The 14,050-nt window shown below is 36.1% G+C and overlaps 1 protein-coding gene across 2 annotated transcripts in view; it reads right to left on the bottom strand.

Moving 5' to 3' along the window:
- Positions 1–14,050, bottom strand: part of SVEP1 (sushi, von Willebrand factor type A, EGF and pentraxin domain containing 1) — a 355,068-nt gene that overhangs the window by 271,441 nt on the left and 69,577 nt on the right. For both annotated transcript variants that reach the window (XM_074196498.1, XM_074196496.1), the window contains exon 3: positions 10,944–11,120. In XM_074196498.1, the coding sequence (XP_074052599.1) occupies positions 10,944–11,120 (177 nt within the window). The remainder of the gene's footprint in view (positions 1–10,943; positions 11,121–14,050) is intronic.

Below are 14,050 nucleotides of genomic sequence, written 5' to 3'. Positions count from 1 at the left end.
CTTCTCCCTCCCCCCCTCCCTCTGCAGAAGGTAGGAAGGTCAGAGAATGAAAGAGAGCATTTGAAATCACCCAAGGGGTTAACACCAGTACAACCTAGAGTTGTCACAACTTGTGAACAGTAGCCATCACCATAACAAACCATCCAATAGCATATGACACTTTTGCTCTCAACACAGAAAGCTCACAATTCACAACCCTCTGCTGTTCGAGCAACAATGGCTGAGTTGCAGCTGGCTGTGGGCTGGCAAGTGTAACTTGTGTCTTCCAGAGTGAAACTCATCCTTGGAGTCAAGGTCTGCATTGACATCAGGGTCTGCAGCAAGCATGAGAAGTCTCTAAAGTTGCCCGTAGGTTTAGGGGTTTGGATCACGCTTAATACACATAGTGCAATCAGGTGGGCAGCCAAGGTCAAAAGGAGAAGCAAGCAGGCCCTCCAAATCCGTTCATTGTGCTGGTATGGACTCCTGGTGAGCAAGAAGCTTCATCCCCTGGGGCACTGCCTCAGACTGTACTTCCCTCAGACTCTTCAATGTTAAATATTTAATTGTTTTCTCACTTTTTCTGGTTACTCTTTGTTTAAAATCAGCCCCCAAGTAACAAATCAACTTGTTACTTTCTCCAGAATCCTTCACTCTGGGATGTCACCTGGTTCTCTTGTTAGTATCTGCTATGTCCTTCTTCTGGACTTCACTCAGATAACACCACCTTTATTGTCCCAATTTGGATGCCAATATGTAAAGTCCCTTTTCTGGATTCTTATATGGAATCCCACTTCTGGACTCCCTCAATCTCCCCAGGTGAGAGTTGGAAGGGCAGGAGACAAGGATGACAAAGGAGACAAGTACTCCATCAAGATCCCCAAGTGCTCCTAGTGCTCTGTTTATTTACCAAAACACCAGTGCCTAAATACCTTTCCAGTCTCTAATCCACTCCCACTCCCTTGGCACTTAGTAGAACAAGGCTCTGATGTTCAAGACATCAGGGGAAGATAATTTACAATGTTCCCAACACCAATGAGGTATTTAAAGTCTTACTAATCCCATCTGACATAAGAGGGAACAGGATCAGAAAAATTGTTATTTGCTTATGGTCAATAAGAAGAGTCAAAGCCAGGTTTCTAACTGATATTTTCTGATTACAATAATGTTGCTTTTACTGTATTCTTATATTTTAATATCCTTCTCCACCCAATTCCTTTTCTCCCTGCTTTATATCTATATGCTTCTTTTTTCCATCTCCTATTATCTGAAACCAACATCTTCTACTCCATGCCTTTTAGCTAATCTCTTGCTTTATCTAAACACTATTTTCTCATTGTATTTTCTTTTAGGTTTTTGCAAGGCAAATGGAGTTAAGTGGCTTGCCCAAGCCCACACAGCTAAGTAATTATTAAGTGTCTCAGGCCAGATTTGAACCCAGGTACTCCTGACTCCAAGGCCCGATCCACTACGGCACCTAGCTGCCCCATCTCATTGTATTTTTTAAACAATTTTCCATTATTTGTTTGCTCTCCTTATTTTTGAAAACTATTGCTTCTGGTACATTTTCTTTCTTTTTTTTTTTTCCTGGTGCATTTTCTTCCAAAGAAATATAGCACCTTGAAAGGTTTGAAATCTTTCTTTTTTGTGCGTGTGTGTGTGTGTGTGTCTTTTGTGTATATCTATGTGCATCTACATAAATATGTGTTTACATGTTTGTATGTAGGTATATATTATGTATGTACATATATATGTGTGTTTATATATATATTTCTATATAGAATCTCCTATAATTCCTAGTTTTTAATATACATTTGAACAGTCATTACTAGGTTTGATTTCTGGTAAGAAATATTGTAGAAGACATTTATAAAGACACTGAAAGTGCATTAGAATGAACAAGACAAATTTTTAGTAGAACAGACTTCCTGAAGATGAGATTAAAGGGGTTAGCCTTGAAAAAGAAAATGGATCCTTTCTGAGACAGGAGAAAGGGAGGTTAGAGAGAGTGAACATATAGACATTTTGAGGTAAAAAGATGGGGGACATTTCATATATATATATATATATATATGTATATATATATATATATATATACATATATTTGTCAGAATCATTCTTCTCATGTTAAAAAATGTTTGATTCTTGAGAATTCTTTTACAGAGAATTACATAAACTTTTGAAATTCGAGATGATATTGCCTTATTCTTTCAATAAAAAGGAAAATACATGTTTTATGCAAATATTTGAAACTCAAGGATAAATGTTTTCAATAAACTATTTTATTTTATTTAAGTGTTTACTTAAAACAAGCAGATGTACTGATCTAAAAATGATAATTTTTAGTGTTAATTGTTTTATACAAATATTTTTTTAAAGTTGAAAATTCATAAAATATTCTCTACTTTTTCCTTACACTTAGCAGAGTGTGGTTAGTTTTACCTTTCCAGATACTGTATTGAGAATCAATATGGAGAGGCAGATAGTGAGCCAGGCTCATAGTCAAGCTTAAATTTGGACTTTGAGCACCTCACTTAACTTCTCAATGTTCCAGTAGCTCTCAGCACTATAAATTGCAGAGAAAATGCTGATCTGCATTTTTGTAAAAGGAGCTTTCTATGCTGGGAGTTTGCTGTACCAGTGAAATCATGATTTCACTACCTAATCTTTATGCCAATCAATCAATAAACATTTATTAAGTGTTCACTAGGTAATAGGCACAGTGTTACTTGTAGGGAGATTAAAAAGAGGCAAAAACTGTTTCTGCCCTTAGAGAACTGACAGTTTTCAACAGGCAACCAAATATATGCCAAGCAAGCTATATTGCTGTGATTTAGTCATTTTTCAGTTGTATCTGACTCTATGTGATTCCTCCCTTTTTGGGTTTTCTTGGCTGGTTTGCCATTTCCTTTTCCAGCTCAAGATACTGAAGCACATAAGGTTAAGTGACTTGCCCAGGGTCCCACAATAAATGTCTGTGATTGAATTTGAACTCAGTTCTTCCTAAATCCAGGTCCAATCCTCTATCCATGGTGCCACCTAGTTTCCCCAATAAAGTCAAATAGGATATAATTAACAAAGGGAAGGCACTAAATTTAAGAGGGATTGAGAAGAGCTCCCTACAAAAGATGGAATTTTATATGGGACTTAAAGGAAGCCAGGGAAGCCAATAGGCAGAGAATTCCAGGCAGGGGGGACAACCAGAGAAAATTCCCAGAGCTGAGAGATGGAATGACTTGCTTGTGAAACAGCTAGGAGACCAGTATCACCAAACTGAAAAGTATGTGTCAGAGATTAAAGAATAGGACTGGAAAGATAGGAGAGGGCTAGGGTTTGAAGAATGGGCATTTTCTATTTGATCCTGGAGGTGACAGTAAACCACTGGAATGACTAGAGGAGTAATATGGTCATATCTATACTTTAGAACTAGTGGTTGAATGGAAGATGAATTGGAGTGAGGAGAGCCTTAAAGTAGGCAGACATATCAGTAGGCTTTTCCAATAATGAAAGTGTGATATGATGAGGTCCTGCACCAGCATCATGGAGAGAAAGTGGAGTATTTGAGAGATGTAATGGTAAAATTGAAATCATCTTGGATTTTGGGGATGAAAATCTAGGACAACTCCTCTGTTAACTCCCAGGTCAATTCCTATATAAATAAAACAAAATTTGCAGGTATCTACAATGTTGTATAGCAGGTTGAGATTTCATCTAAATTTTAGTTATCTTATAAGCCATTAAACAAATATTTCAGTACCCACTGGAATAATCATCCTAGAAGGATCATAAACCAAGGTGATTATAATAATGACTTAACTGACTTTTGTTTTGTTTTGTTTTCTTTTTAAACAGGCAGAATACTGGCATTTTAAAAATCATTATGAGGGGCAGCTAGGTGGCGCAGTGGATAGAGCACCAGCCTTGGAGTTAGGAGACCTGAGTTCAAATCCGACCTCAGACATTTAATAATTGCCTAGCTGTGTGACCTTGGGCAAGTCAATTAACCCCATTGCCTTAAATAAATAAAATTTTAAAAAAACATCATTATGAAAGGCAACTCCATGTTATGACTAGAAAACTAGCTTATAAAACAGGAAATCCAGGATTGAAGATCTGGGTTTGGGATCCTTGGCAAATCATTTAATCTTTCAGGGTCCAATGTCCCACTTATATTTAACTATTTAATACATTATTTTAGAAAGCAAGTGTTATTCTACATTGATGACAGGAGATTTCACTCAGGGCACTTTTTACACCATTGAAATTATAGGTCTATTTTTAAAAAACTTATTAGTTATCCTAAATTGTTATTATTCATATAAATTTTAGTGTAATATGTGGCAAAAAAAATTGTAGGATGTATACAACTGGAAAGGAGGTGGGAGACAGAAGAGAAACAATCTATGATTCTAAAAAAATTAGTTATTTTCTATTGTTCAGTTGTTTTAGTGTTGTCTGACTATGTAATTTGGATTTTCTTGTCAAAGATTCTGGAGTGCTTTGTCATTTCCTTTTCCAACTCATATTATAGATGAAAAAAAATGAGGCAAATAGGGTTAAGTGATTTGCCCAGAGTCACACAGCAATTAAGTGTCTGAGGCACTTGGGTCTTCCTCATTAAGGACTCCAGATTATCTATTTTATCACCTGGTTACTGAGGAGTGATGGGAAAACATGAAAATTTTTACAAAATGAATGAATGGAAAGAGTTTTCAATTTGTATCAGTGAAGGAGATACTCACACAAATGGCTTAAAGGATTTCTCAAAGTCTCCATTTATTGTAATTTTTTTTCAAGGCAATGGTTAAGGTTAAGTGACTTGCCCAAGGTGATACAGATAAGTGATTATGAAGACTCTGAGGCCAGATTTAAACTCAGGTCCTCCTGACTCCAGGGCCAGTGTTCTATCCTCTACACCTCTTAGCTGCCCCTATTTATTATGATTCGTGATGCTATACCCTGAAGTACTGATTCAGAACTAGCCTAACTTCTTTCAGGTTTTGGCCCATTCAATCATTCAATAAGCACTCATTCAGGGAATTCAGGGAAATATTCAGGGAATACTGTGTATTAAAACACCTACTGAAGGGGCGGCTAGGTGGCGCAGTGGATAGTGCACCAGCCCGGGAGTCAGGAGGACCTGAGTTCAAATTCAGCCTCAGACACTTAATCATTACCTAGCTGTATGGCCTTGGGCAAGCCACTTAACCCCATTGCCTTGCAAAAACCTAAAAACACACACAAAAAAACCCACCTACTGAACCTGCAATAAGGAATCCTGCACTGTAGTTTAAGAATAAGATCATTTACTTTAAATAGAAAGGGTTGCCAAATATATGCCCAAGAGGTAAGCCTTTGCTTTTGCATTCTATTCCTTCCCCAATTTACCTAGAGCATCTGATGGGACAGCAGAGGAGTAGAGGTGTAGAAGAAGGCTTTGCAGTTGGGAGCAGGAACTGGACAGAATCCTTCAGTTTTGGAATTTCAGAATATTAGATACATTATTAAAACCACCTGTAAAGAATGTAGTTGACTGATGTTGGAAGTTGTGTGATGTTCCAAATAAAAAGATCTAGAGATAAGTTTCAGTGTCAGTGCCAGAAGCCAGAAGGAATCAATGAAGTAAGGAATAACAGACATTTCAAAACTATGATGAATTCTAATATGGTTTGTTTTACTTGTGATCCACCTGGTATCTAGTTATCCACAGAATGGAAAATTAAAAGCATTAATCTTCAGTGTCCAAGCTATACATCAACCTTTATATTCTCCCCCCCCACTTTTTTGACAACAATGTCAAACTGCCAGAAACATTCCTCTGCATTATATGAAGACAAATAGGCAGTACATTCTGCAAATTCTTTTTTATTTTACAAATGTAATATTATGCTCAGTTGGGGGATTTTTTTTTTACAAAGCTGAACTCTGTTTAAGAAAATAAAATCTCTTCATGTTATTGGAATATCATTCAAGAATGTATGTGAGTCCCTGATCTCTTTTTTCTCTAATGATCTGATAGAATACTTAGGCAGGAACACATACAAAAAATACTCAAATTTATAGAATATTCCACAGTGTTTATGACACTTAGAGGAACCTGCAGTCAATTAACAAAAGTACTTTGGAATACTTCAAACAACTCATTTTTCCCACTGGTGTAAGTTCTTTTCCACTGAAGAGGTTCACATCCCATCCATACATTAATAAAAAGTCTTGACATGACTTTCTGTGGCTCCCCAAAATCAGATGGTCAGCTTGATGATGAGCTTCTGCAAAGTTATCTAGACTTGCTCCCCAGAGAAGGCATTCAGTTTGTCACTAAGCCTGAACTCAAAGCCATTCTAGCTTGACGAACTTGTTAGTGTTCCTCCATAGACTAAACTTTAGGAACCCACAACAATCCTACTATCACAATAAGGCAATAGAACTTTAGTAAAGAAATTATGCTTTAATCTTAAAAATCCTGTCATTTCACTGATAGGTATGCCATTTACAAATGCAGATCATCACCCCTTGTTGTAGGCATGGCTCTAATCTCACCACCTGCTTAGTTCAGCTTCAATCTTGGGAGGACTGATGTACTTCAGGTAACTAAACATTAAGCAAAAGTTTACTTTGCTCTTACACAACAAGGATACAGAGGACACTTTGTTTCTCTGGATATACCCCACCCCCTCTGGAAATGCATCTGGTCAGTAAATTATTAGGGTATAGCAACTCAAGTGGTCTCAGGATCTCACCAAATCTCAGAGTCACCAAATGTATCCCGAGGGGAACTATTTATATTTTCAGACCAAGACGCTATGGTGGGGAAGCTGGGGTCAATCAGGTTTTACATAAGGATGAAACTGTATCAAGGAAGTCAGGAAAACTATGTCCAGAAAACACCAGTCCTATCAGACTCCTGGATAACTCAGGAGGTGACCTTTCTGTAGCTAATACAGTGCTGACCCTCTCTAAATCTAACTAGGCTAATTCTTAGAAAACAGATGTCCCTGTTTTCTGGTTCTGTTGGAACTTGGCCAGTGCATGAGGACCTGTGTTTGACTGAAGTGGCCTTTGAGAAGCTGGTCACCTCTGCAGAACTTTAGTGTATAAGGATATAGGTATGAATATAGATGTTTATTTACTTATTTATTTTCAAGGCAACGGGGTTAAGTGACTTGCCCAAGGTCACACAGCTAGGTAATTATGTCTGAGGCTGTATTTGAACTCAGGTCCTCCTGACTCCAGAGTTGCTGCTCTATCCACTGTTCCACCTAGGTGCCTCAGACTATAGATATTTAGAGATAAGTAGATATACAGAGAGGTGTAGAGGTATAGAGAAGTAAATACTGTAGATTATATAGATTGCAGCACACAGACACACACACACACATACACACACTTAGACTTATACAAACATGTGAGAGATAGAATGCTGGATATGAAATTGGGGGGAACTTTGAGCTTAAATCCTGCCAGAAACTTGCTAACTGTGTTTTCATAGGCAAGTCAATTAATATCTCTTAGATTCCATTTCCTCTGTCAAATGATGTTACAACATCTACTTTGCAGGGTTGGTGTAAGAATCAAATAAGAATATAAATTATACATAAATATGTAGATAAATATGGACATATATATTATATATACAATACAAATGTAATGCTTTGCAAACTTTAAAGCATTTATTAGCATTTATAAATAAGAACTTTGTAAATATATATATGTGTTCGTTTTATATACATATATACACATACACATACAACACACAAATATATATGTATATATGCATATATACATATGTATATTTATATATTTGTATGTGTGTGTGTGTGTGTGTGTGTGTGTGTGTATAAACATTGCTGATATATCTAGAGTTAATGAGCAGAGGGATTTTCCTTTGGTCCAGATCTGTGATTTAATTGGGGTAAGGAACTCCTTACCCCAATAAGGAATTCCCTATACCAATGCAGATCAACAACTATCCTGCATATTGTAATCCCAGAAGATAAATAACTTGAATAAGGTAACACTGCCAGACCTTTCTGACTCCAATATGTATGTGTGTGTTTATCCACAAATAGATACATCTATAAGCATAAATAAAAATGGAAGCATAAATATATAAATATATTCTTAACTACAAATATGCTTATTTAAACATATACCTAGATAGAAACATACAGTATAAGCAAACACATTTTCATGTACATATTATGAACATATATATATACATTATACACATAAATAAAGTACATATTTATCTATTTAAATAGTCCAAGATCTCCATTTCTAAAGTCATGCTAATTTATTCACCATTCTTTTTCCTTGTTACAGAAACTCCCTGTTGCAGGATATTAAACTTTTGAGTTACTATGACCTTTTCTAATTTCAGGCTCATGAAAATGAAAGTAATCACTGTCACCAAGTGTCTTCAGAATGTCCAGGGAATCCATATTCTTCTCCTCTCAAATTTCCTTTTGGGGAAGTCCATAGAAGCTGCAAAAACTTTGGATTTTAATACTTGATTTCTCTAGCTATACACAGTTGTTTTTTAGGTATGTATTTCCTATATTTGTTTGTCTCAGTGAGTGTTGGTATGTTAAACCAGGAGTACATTTATTTCATTAATCTATTGCATTTATCTATTTCATTATTTCATGTTATATCAGATAGGAGTCCATAGTACCTATGTAATATTGAATTCCTTGAGTTTCATCCAGATGTGAGGATAATTGTATAGAACTTATTTCTGCAATTGTATCACATGTATGTGATTTGTTGGGGCAAAGAGTAATGCTGAATCATGAACAAAAATAGTTTGAGAATGATTTAGATTTACTGTTCTCTTTCTTGTCTTTCTGAGAATAAGAAGAGCTGGAATCATAAAAAAAATGAGAAGGATTGAAAACCTTTCTTTTTCTCTTTATTCTTAAAACCTAGAAGAAATGGATAATATAACTCCAGAAAGGTCACTATAAATGTAGTAGTGATCCATTACCATTTTTCCTACAATATCCAATATCACTGGTCCCTTAGAGCTTTAAAAACAAGAAAATGGACATTTATGTTAGGGAACTGTATCTAATTCAGAGCCTTGTGTGAATTATGATAAACATATGCAATAAAGATTAAAGCTGAAAACCACAGATTTAAACAGAGGGACAGGATAACCACAGATCCTACTGTGTTTTTCTCTAGTCCCTTTACTGAAGCATAAGACACAAGCCCACCCAACATCATCCTCAGAATTGCTGCTCCTTTCTGCCTACAAAGAGTAACTAGCTAGTTCATCTAGTGGGAGTAGGTGTGGGAATTTCCTCAGACCACAGGAACCAGGGTGGCTCTCCAGGGAAGCAGTTACCGTGTGACTGGGCCTCTTGCTTGCCAGCCAGTTGCACCAAAGTGACTTATTGGAACAGAGCAACTGCCCAGTATAAGACCACACCAGAGCCAGACACACTGACTACAGCAGAAGTTAAAATAATAATAATAATAAAAAAAATAAAAAGAGCCTCTGCCTTGGGTTAGTTGAGGGACTTAGAGAGAGAAGAACTGAGGTAAAGAGGACAATGTGGGAGGATACATGATGAGGGGAGAGGCTAGGAATTTTACTTTGATGGCCCAGAATCCCTTAGGCTATTTTTAAAAATGCCTCAAGTGAGAGAGTCTCCTGAGTGAGGAGATCACTGAGCCTGGGAAGTGAGGACTTATGGGTGGAAATGAAAAACAATGCCAAGGGGGAAAGAATTTTAATACATGGGAAGGGAAAGGGGGGCATAAAAGAAGAGAAGAAAAGTGAAGAGAGTCAGAAAAATAAAACAAGACAGGGAAAGAGCAACACAGAGAAGACAGGAATGTGGAAAATATCAATTTAGAAATGGGAAGAAAGACAGGAAATTTAATATTGCAGGATTATGTTCATCTAATCCAATCCCTTTTATTTTACAGATGTGAAAACTGAGGGACAGGGAGACAAATTGACCCAAGGGAGAAAGAGAAACATCTAAGCAAACAGAGAAAAAATGAAATTTCTCAATTGTAAGGTTGATTTTCTGTCAATTGTCAAAATAAAGATTGTTCATATTTCAACTATGGTACAAACAGTAAACACCATGTACTATATGGAAGAAAGAAAAGTCACTACTCCTGAGGGCTCTCAATTAATGTTTGCTTACAAGAAAATAATATCTTCTCAAAATAGCAAAGCATGATCAATCATAGACTCTGCTTTTTTGTGAAAACACAAGAAGTGAATAAATAATGCTGGTCAGAGAACAGACACATGCTAATTCAGGATTCCCAAGGTAGAATGGATATTTCTTCCCCAAGATTTCATCAGTAAAGGGAACTGCCTGTGAGCAATCTCTCTCTAACCAATTTAGATTGACACCTGTTTTACAAATTAAAGAGATAGTTGCCTGAGATTTTTAAGAGGTTGTGACTTGCTCAAGGTCACATAGATATATGTCAATGGAGCTTCTTGGATCCAGATCTTCTTGACTTCTAGAATTATAAGAATTCTAAATTGTTGTCTTAGTCTCATTGCTAACAATCTATTAATTAAAAGTAGAGATGAGGAATCACAGAACCATGGAATCATGAAGCAATCTTAATTTCTAAATTATGATATTTTTAACTTTGGGATGGCAAAAAAAGCAATTCTAGAATAGATGGACCACCCACTATCATCCCACTGTATAATCCTAGAAGTCACAGATTATCTTGAGTCTACAAGATTGGATTTATGTTGACATCCATTCTGCACAGAAGCTGAAGCTATCATTTAACCCATATGATCACCCATACAGGAGAGTAGTCCATCGATAAACATTCAACAAGCTAATACATAGCTAGCACTATGCTAACACTAGGGGTTCAAAGAAAAGCAAAAGATAATCCCTGCTCTCATGGAGTTTACCATCTAATGGGAATATGTGATCTGAATTCCAGTCAGCTCTGGGTACAATTTAACTGACCTGTGCATTCATGTTGCAATCCTGTTCCAAAGTAGCCCTTTTCACAGATGCATTCAAATTGTCCAGTATGAATGCCACACTTGCAGCTTGCCATTATGTCACAACAATCCTTGCCCACTTCACAGAGATAGGAACAGTGAGATATATCTTCTTGAATATAATTTCCAGAAGGTAGATCTGTCAAGAAATACGAGAAGATAATAGATTGATGAGCCCCCAATTAAAGATCATCATATCTACTTTCCAAAATAAAAACAAAAATCCAATCTCTTACTTTTTTTTTTGCAAAGTGAAGAACATTTCTTTTCTTATTAAGGTTCTGAAAGTCTCAACTATTTGTTTGTCTGGGAGAACACTTAGCCAAATTATTTTAGTCTGAGTCTCATAAAAAAATTCCCACAGGTTACACAGTGTCAGGGTTTCAACAGAAATTTAGTCTTTGAGTGGGAAGTCTCTAGCTGTAGGTCATGTCCATCTGGGCTCAGCACCAGCTGTATTCCACTGCCCTAACATTTGGTCAATCAGCACTGCATTGGTTGCTGTAGATCTCATTCAAATCATAACTGAAACCAAGTTCCTGAACAATTTTTGCCTGAAGACCTAATAATTCTTGTCTAAAGACCTAGCTGATACTCCTAGCAGGAAGAACAATGAATAAATTCAGTATGAAAATCAAAGTCCTGTTTGCTGTTGAGTAGTGAAGAAGACTAATTAGGCAGACGTTATATCTTGAGTATGAACTGGTTTTTACAAAAACATGGCTCTGATTCTGTTCAAAATGTGGGAATTCAAATATTATGTCATTTACTGTGAGTATTAATGAATTCATCTTATTTAAATTAAGTTTCTGTATCTTTTATCTTATTTCTTCAAATATAAAATAAAAATAAATTATTTGAAGTACTTCCTAACTTTATTTTGATTAAATTTTTTTTCAATCAAAAAATTCATCTTCTCTCCCTCACACTCCCTCCCCCTCTCCCTCATTTAAAAAAAAGAAACAATTCACAGATGAGGAAGTCAAAGCAATCCATAGTCATATGAAAAATTGCTCTAAATTACTAATTATTAGAGAAATGCAAATCAAAACATCTCTGAGGTACCACCTCATGCCTCTCAAACTGGACAATGATCAATGTTGGAGGGGATGTGGGAAATCTGGGACATTTATACATTGCTGATGGAGCTGTGAACTCATATAACATTTCTGGAGAGCAATTTGATTATGCCCAAAAGACAATAAAAATGTGCATAGCTTGAGATCCTGCAGTACCACTACTGGGTCTATACCCTGAAAAGATTATGAAAAAAGGTTAAAAACACCACCTTGTACAAAAATGTTCATAGCAGCTCTATTTGTGGTGGCAAAGAAATGGAAACTGAGGGAATGTCCATCAATTGGGGAATGGCTTAACAAACTGTGGTATATGTATGTGATGGAACACTATTGTTTTATTTGAAACCAGGAGGGATGGGAATTCAGGGAGGCTTGGAAGGATTTGCATGAACTGATGCTGAGCGAGATGAGCAGAACCAGAAGAACATTGTATACCCTAGCAGCAGCATAGGAGTGATAATTAACCTTAATGGACTTGCTCATACCAACAGGACAACAATCAGGTACAATTTTGGGATATCTGCAATGGAGAATACCATCTGTATCCTGAGAAAGAATTGTGGAATTTGAACAAAGACCAAAGACTTTCTATGTACCTTTAATTTAAAAAAATTGTCTTATTATATAATTCTCATACTATATGTTTATTCCTTAAAGATATGATTTCTCTCTCATCACATTCAACCCTTTATCTGTCCCACCCTCCTATCCCACTCCTTTTCTTCCTCGAAGGTCCTATATATTACTACCAGACATCATATTTCTCAACCGTCTCCTGTCTTGCTTGTTAAAAGACCATCAGAGATGTGACTGGTTCTTCAGTCAGCTAATGACTTGTTGAAAAGTAATAAGGAATAATGAAATGTGAACTTCTTGTTACACTTATTTAAGACCTTAATGTTCATTTTTCCATTACTTTTCTCTTACAATGCGTACTATGGGAATGATGTAAAGACTAAAAAAATTGCCTTTTGCAGGGGGTGAGAGGAGAGAAGCAAAATTGGGGAAAACTGTAAAACTCAAACTGAATGAAACCTTTCTAAAATTAAAAAAAAAGAAAACAAAATTCCTGTTACAAACATATATAGTAAGGAAAAACAAATGTCCAAATTTTTCCCCTTACCACCCCCCCAAGTCTTATTCTGTATTCTAAGTTATTCATGGGTACCATGATTCACTTCATTAGTCCTTTGGAATCATTCTTGGTAAGTAATTTCTAAATTGTTTATCTTTATAACATTGTCACCATATAAATTGTTTTCCTGATTCTATTCATTTCATGTTGTTTCAGTTGATACAAACCTTTCCAAGTTCCTCTGAAATCATTCCCTCCATCATTTCTTAATGCACAAGAGTATCCCATCACATTTATATACTGTAATTTGTTTTTTCCCAAATTGGTGAACCTCTCCTCAGTTTCAAATTCTTTGATACTTATATGTTAACACAAACAACAATGTAGAGTTTTTTATTTGAGATGGTTACTTTTTCTTTTGTGTGTAGTATCAGATTTTATAATTTATTTGTATAGTGAATGGGGGACTGACAAAGGGAGTTCTCTTTCTGTGAGTTTCTCTCTCTTCCTTACTCTCTCTCCCTTCATCTCTTCCTCCTCCTCCTCTACTTTCATCTGTCCCACCCTCCTATCCCACTCTTTCTTTTCTTTCCTCGAAGGTCTTATATATTACTACCAGACATCATATTTCTCAACCGTCTCCTGTCTTGCTTGTTAAAAGACCATCAGAGATGTGACTGATTCTTCAGTCAGCTAATGACTTGTTGAAAAGTAATAAGGAATAATGAGATGTGAACTCCTTGTTACACTTATTTAAGACCTTAATGTTCATTTTTCCATTACTTTTCTCTGACATTTTGAGTAGGCTGGGAGAGAATGCAACTGATAACCTGATCAACCACCTTCCCTTATAATTGTAGTCACATTGAATACTAGTTCTCCTTAACTCATTCTATTTAGCTTTATATGACTCTT

The sequence above is a fragment of the Macrotis lagotis genome, chromosome 8 (genome assembly GCF_037893015.1).
Source record: "Macrotis lagotis isolate mMagLag1 chromosome 8, bilby.v1.9.chrom.fasta, whole genome shotgun sequence".
NCBI classification, from domain to species: Eukaryota; Metazoa; Chordata; class Mammalia; order Peramelemorphia; family Peramelidae; genus Macrotis; species Macrotis lagotis.
This window is presented reverse-complemented; position numbering and strand designations above follow the sequence as displayed.